The 6,445-nt window shown below is 41.8% G+C and overlaps 1 protein-coding gene across 1 annotated transcript in view; it reads right to left on the reverse strand.

Moving 5' to 3' along the window:
• Nucleotides 1-6,445, reverse strand: part of muc5e (mucin 5e) — a 14,386-nt gene continuing 7,941 nt past the window's right edge. Inside the window, exons 11-27 of the mRNA XM_046072650.1 lie at nt 5,933-6,089; nt 4,163-4,405; nt 3,842-4,048; nt 3,459-3,700; nt 3,098-3,245; nt 2,518-2,746; nt 2,421-2,431; nt 2,163-2,327; nt 1,980-2,049; nt 1,767-1,876; nt 1,557-1,588; nt 1,306-1,459; nt 1,192-1,229; nt 938-1,045; nt 661-700; nt 349-457; nt 1-169 (exon numbers count right to left, since the gene is read on the reverse strand). Coding sequence (XP_045928606.1) covers nt 1-169; nt 349-457; nt 661-700; nt 938-1,045; nt 1,192-1,229; nt 1,306-1,459; nt 1,557-1,588; nt 1,767-1,876; nt 1,980-2,049; nt 2,163-2,327; nt 2,421-2,431; nt 2,518-2,746; nt 3,098-3,245; nt 3,459-3,700; nt 3,842-4,048; nt 4,163-4,405; nt 5,933-6,089 — 2,232 coding nt within the window. The remainder of the gene's footprint in view (nt 170-348; nt 458-660; nt 701-937; nt 1,046-1,191; nt 1,230-1,305; nt 1,460-1,556; nt 1,589-1,766; nt 1,877-1,979; nt 2,050-2,162; nt 2,328-2,420; nt 2,432-2,517; nt 2,747-3,097; nt 3,246-3,458; nt 3,701-3,841; nt 4,049-4,162; nt 4,406-5,932; nt 6,090-6,445) is intronic.

Raw genomic sequence — 6,445 nt, forward strand, 5'->3', positions numbered from 1 at the left:
TCAGCACTGGTCACCACAGCCTCTGCACTCACAGCTGGTGACATGCCTGTAAGAGAAGAATCTGGTCGTGAGGTCGAAGCATTGCAGGGTCACAGATCTCCTCTCGGAGCTCCGCTCCCGACAGCATCTGTGCTTCTGCTCCACCTGCAGGCCACCCTGTAACACGACCCTGTTGCAGTGACAGTACCGGAGGGGAGGAGAGTGGGAGCGGGTGGGAAAAGTAAAAATTTAGGAAAGTCTTGTCAAAGAGACAATGAAACACATCTATTGTTGAGTTCTCACTGAACACTAATCTTCAAAATGTGTTAATGTTACTGCTGATCAGTGATCAGGTATAATTCTTCTCACCTGGGTTCAGACATGCATTGGCCCTGACACGCAGGCATCTGCATGATGGTGGTACAGTTGTCTACGGTGACGTTAATACTGGTCACCTTCGGAGCACAGCTTTGGATACCTGCAGTTAGAAATTAATTAAAAATTAATACGTGAGGAAGAATCATGAGTGAGCAAAACAGTGCGAGTCCAACATTTTTTATAAATTTCAAATGTTAAATTGTTAAACCTAAAATGTCAAAACTCTACAGACTGAAAGAAAGTCAATGTGACAAAGTCAGCAGTTGTAAATGACTTCAGTATTTTGATTTTGACTTAACGTACATGTAAAGCAGCAGTGCTCGTCATCCCAAATTCTGTCCTCCTGGTGAATAAACAGCACAAGATCAAATGGTTATTGTTCTACTTTCTTTCCACACCCAATGAGAAATTTTTGTTCCAATTTGTAATTTCAATAAAAGCTATAGCCCCCTGGAGCAGCTCTACGTAATACTTCCAATCTATTTATCTATTGTAAACCATTCTTTAGCTGGTGGGAAATGCAGTAACAAGTTATTTCTGCATAATGAGGCTGGTAAGATGTTACTAGGGTGTGTAGTACCTCCTGACAGTTTTCTTTTGGACAGACTCTAGTCTCAGTCTTAATACCCTCTTTGCTGCAACTGAATGAAATGCAGGAATGGGCAGCATCCTTCCATCTGTCTCCCACCTACACACACAAAGATAGATATCACGACAAGACACTTAACAGTACAGTGATTCATTTAAATCCAAAATGCACTTTTTCTCTAAAGGAGAAGAAACACTTTTCTTCCTTATGTAAAGATTATAATAATGAGATTGGACACAACATACCTTGTATGTTTTTTCATGATATCTGCATGTCTTCTCAACTGAAAAATAACACATGTAGTAATAAGTGTCTAGGTACATAGTATTTGTACATGAAAAGGCGAGTCCAGTTCTTACCACAAGTCTGATCACCACAGCAAGAGGTGTTTACCAATACAGCATCGGGGCTACATATGGGAGCTGGCTCAGGAGGTTTTGGAAGACACTCCTCTGTCCGAGTCTGGTTGTTACATGTACACAGGTTACAGCCGGACTGCCACACCTCACCAGGCTGGAAGACATGTATGGAAATACTTTCTTAAAATCTAGAATCCAGTCTAGAGTCAGATTTATTACTATCTTCGCACTGATGAGAAAGAGATATTTACCAGTCTGGGCTCACCAAGTGGTCCTTTACAATCTGGTGGACAAGAAAACAAACACTACATTAACCCCATTTATAACTACATATTTAAATGTATATCTTTTGCACACGTTCTGTAAATAAGAAGTTTTGCCAGTGCATCAAAAGTATTGCACTGCATAAGATATCAAGCAAAGTGTGTCTAGGTGGGTCTACTGTAGGACATGTTACTCACATGGACAGTCAGACACACAGATGTTTGAGAACGGTCCTGCCCTGAACTGGCCGCTGGGACAGAAACTGCCTATGGCGTTCTTCTCGAGGACGGCTCCTGGATAAAGTGCTCTGTACAGCCAAACCAGAAGAGAAAGAAATGGGAAAAATCTTGACAGGAAATCTTGAAACAAATGTAACAAGTGCAATGATGGAAAAAGCAGACTTTACAAACATTCCATCGCAGACGTCATCCAGCTTGTTTTGACATTCTCTGAAAACCAATCCTTCTGGACACGGCACATCTGAAACAGTGCATTTTAAGGAGGAATTTATTGTCTTGTTGTGCAAACAAACAAGACAATAATCTGTCCACGGTCTGACTGGCTTTGCTTTACAGAGAATAAAAAATACTTACCACACCTTCCATTAGTTAGATTTCTCCAGTCAACACAGAAACCAGCATTTTTGCACTCGTCAGCAGCTTGCTCTAGTGAAGAACAAGGGCCACTCCTGCATGAATCAAACTCACAGTTGCTCTTCTTAAGGATCAGATTCACATACGTCCTGCATTCTGAAAAGACTGAGGAAACAGAAGAGATAAGAGATAAATTGTTTTATTCAGTAGTTCAGGAATAGACAACTCAAAACATACAGAGAGATGTGCTTTTATGACCTACAGTACAACTGTAGTACATATGTACAAACAAATACTTATTCCCAATTCTATCACCTATTCCCTCACAAGGTCTGTGTGTGTTCGTGCAGCTTACGGATGGTTTAGCAGCTCACATAGTCGGCTCCCAGGACAGGAGGTGGTGACAGTGGGGGTGTTAGTGGGTGGTGGAGTGGTCACTGGGTGACAAGGTACGTTCCTTGGTGCAGAAGCACAGGCTGGCTTCAGCGGGTCAGGATAAACCCAGTCATAGGCCGTCTTATCACAGCAGCTGTCGTCCTCAATCTGGCCTCCTTTACGGACACATGATCCAACGCCACATACACCTGGAGGGTAGATTGAGAGGTAAGCTTCAGCAAAAGAAGATGTCTGATTTAAAGTCTATTATACACAGATTTTAATTGACAAACACTCGCAGATTTGAATTGCTGTTTCATTCTGCCCTGTATTGGTCAGAATTTTTTAATGCAGCTTCAAGATTAACACTTTTTGCGTATGTTAGCCTACAAGCTAATTCAGCAAAGCAGCAGACAGAAGAGATAAAGATAATAGGTTTACAAAAAATGTTGTTTTGCATTACCTGGAAATCCACTCTACACAGACAACACATACTGTGAAATTGGATATACAGCATGCACTTAACACAGGTGGACCCTCCCTTTCAATCCATTACCCACCACATTGTCCTTGGGTGTTGTTGAGGAAGTGTTCCATGGCTAGACTGACCACCAGGGTATAATACGGACTGAGGGAGACATAAGAGCGGATCTCAGGGAGGTAGATAGACACCATGTACCCCGTGGTCTCAAACCTCCACCCAGGTGTCTCATATGGCGGCATTGTTCAGAGTGGCCTAGGGCAGATTAGATAAGTATCAAACCAACTGTCTTATCCTTTCTATAGTGTATGGCAGCCTTAAATAGCTTTATGTAAAGATATCCTACATCACAGAAAATGATTCTCAGCATCTATGTTGCCAAATATGTACACAGTGACATGACATACTATAAATAAATTGAAAGCTGCATTATATCCTACCTGTACTGCAAACAAATCTGGATTGATAGTGAGTGTAGCAGTACTGTTCTGATATTTCAGGATGATGCCTTTAGCACAGGAGCCTTCGATGCCTGGCACACAGTCGAAGTTGTCAACAGCAATGGTCAGATTATGGAGTGGTGACCTCTCCTCCATCAGGATGTAGGTGCAGTTGTCCATGAAATTAAAGTTTACTCCTTGGAAAGAGATGTAGTGGGGATGCCCATATAGCTCACAGCGACCTTGGGATAGAATGGGGAAGTAGGAGATGATTGTAGTAGATATGGACCAAAAACGATAACGGCAAATATTAAACACAAAAGGGTAAAGAGGCATGATAAATGAGGTTCTAACAAGACCAGTGGCAGAGAGACTGCACTTACAGTCACACTTCCATGTTTCACAGCATCCATCCTGCACTTTTGTTGTCAGTTGTCTGGGGCAGACGGGAATAGTAGGCTCTGGACAAACCACTGGAGTCGACTCAATTGTTCCATTTCTACAGGACTTATCGTAGCAGTCCTCTGTCCACTTCTCACCATCACACCAGGTTTTGTTGCGCTTCAGGTCTTTACACGCACTACACACTGCTTTGAGAAACACAACAGCAGAAGACAGTAAACAGAAAAGACAAAAACGTTTAAGTAGTTTATTGAACCGACAACTAGATTAAGAGTAACATGCAGAACAAATATGGCACGCACATAGACCTGAGGTGGGTGATGTGAGTGGTGGTCCTGTTTCAATGATAACCATTAACTCTGCACTGATGGCTTTGAATTTAGTCTCCGTTGGGGTGGTGGCTATTGAAGTGTAGTACGTTTCTTTTGTTGTGCCCGATTCTTCCGGGGTCGTCAGTTCAGTGGTAGTTGCATTGGTAAATCCTTCACTTGTAGACACCTTGGTGGTAAATGTTGTTGGCGGCATCAGCATAGATTTAGACAACACTTCATGAGTTCAGTCGGACCTGAGGTTTCAGTAGGTGTAGCATTGGTTGCAAAGGTGGTTGTTGATTGAAGTGCTGTTGCCTCTGTATGTTTTGTTGTTGGCTTAGTTGTGTCTGTTGTGTATGACGTGGTAAGCAGAGTGCTAGGAGATTCAGTCTGTAGCTCAGTTGCAGTAGATTCTGTGCCATTTGTTATCATTGTAAGCTGTGTTGAGGCAGCAGTTGTCACTGAAGTGGTACTCATTCTAGTTGTAGATGTGGTGGTAGAGTTATTTGTTGACAGTGTTTCAGTCGTAGTTAAACCAATTGTAGTAGTTGGTGTAGCGGTGGAAGAAAGCACAGTTGACAGATTGGTAATGGTCATCACTGGTGTAAAGGTGATGGCGGCCGCTGTTGACGTTTCAGCCGTAGTTAAACCAGTTGTAGTTGATGTAGGGGATGGAGAAACCACAGTTTTAGTGGTAGTTGAGGCAGGTGTTGTGGAAATATTTGATTTAGGAGTCAATGTTGGAGGACCTGTTGAAAGAAGAAAACTAGTTATGTGAAAAGCTCATTGTAATCTAAAGTGTTTAAATTGCCACAAAGTCCATCATATTTTGTATAACTGGTAATAGTGACACAAAGCGGTACATGAATATAATTCATACTTACAACACTTTATTGTTCCATTTTCACAGTGGCTGACAAGGTTAATAGGAGAAAAAAAATCCCAATTGTCAATGTAACGATCACAAGTGCAGAATTTTCCACATTATTGTTACCTTGAAAACTTGCATATAAAGACCCCATATATTAGACAGCCCAACTTACCACTTAGTGAATTGATTCTGCCACACTACCCCAGCTTGGATAACGGTGTCATTAAAATAACAGGTGCAGTTTGTCAATGTGGTGCATTCACCAGTATTTTCATCATAGTATGGCGCCTCCTTCGAACATCTGGGGTAGCAGCCTTTTCCAAGAACAAAATTTTATTTTATGGGCACAAGGCTTTAATAAAGCCAAGGCTAAAAAAAAGTTCAGCTGTTAAATTTGAATAACACTGAGAAAATGTGGTTACCTTCCAGCTTGTGAGGGATGTATTTGCCTTCTCTGCAGGTTAGCATCTCACCACATGCTTCATAGTGCCAGCTACACTCACCCTGCTCGTTGTAGTAGTCACAGTCACTTTTCATTTGGACACTTTAGAATTTAACATTCTTTATACAATTTACAAACAGTGAAATGACACTGGATATTTACTTTTAAATTGTGCGTAATGTTCTGTATGCGCCATATCGTTCAAGAAAGCTAATACATCTTTAGCAATGTTAGCATAGCCCGCTGAAAAAGTATTGTTAAAATGCCATGACATAATGGTCCCCTTTCATGAAAACTGGTATCAAAAATCAACTGAGTAGAACTTATCTAATCAAGTTATTCTAAAATATAACATTAATGTTACCTCCCTGCTCACCATCTGAAAAGAAACGGCTTTAAGAGTTAAGTTCAAACTAATGCTTGAAATGTTGGGGAGGCTGCAACTTACGACACAGATCAGGTGTTCTCCAGTTTACACACACATCCTGGTCACTGCAGGCTTCCGCATAGGCTGCCACGGCTGTGCAGAAGCCCAGGAACTTCCCTTCCAACTCACAGGAGCAGGCTTCCTGCACACAGGCATGGTAGTAGGGCTCTGGATCCACCTGGGGGTTGTAGAACATCCAGAATACAGCTTAACACTTTAAAGGGTTCTCTGTAAACAGTTATTGTATCATATGCTTGTAGATTTAGATAAAATTGTTTAGTGGTGACTCTTAGCTCAAAGGTATTTGTTCATTTATGATCTTAGTCCCTTCAAGATGTCTGCTTACTTTCTATGCCAACCTGCTTCCAAGATGTAATGCAATAAAAGACCTACACGGGAATTGAAACGCTGGCCCTGGTGTTAGGGGCATGCTAATTAAGTCAAATGCATACTTTTAAATGGCAGTCTCTGAATTTGTCTCCTGTAAGGATCATACAGCGCCGCTGGGCCCAGGCTGAGCAGTAGGAGTTGCGT

Source organism: Micropterus dolomieu, linkage group LG16 (genome assembly GCF_021292245.1).
Source record: "Micropterus dolomieu isolate WLL.071019.BEF.003 ecotype Adirondacks linkage group LG16, ASM2129224v1, whole genome shotgun sequence".
Taxonomy (NCBI): Eukaryota; Metazoa; Chordata; class Actinopteri; order Centrarchiformes; family Centrarchidae; genus Micropterus; species Micropterus dolomieu.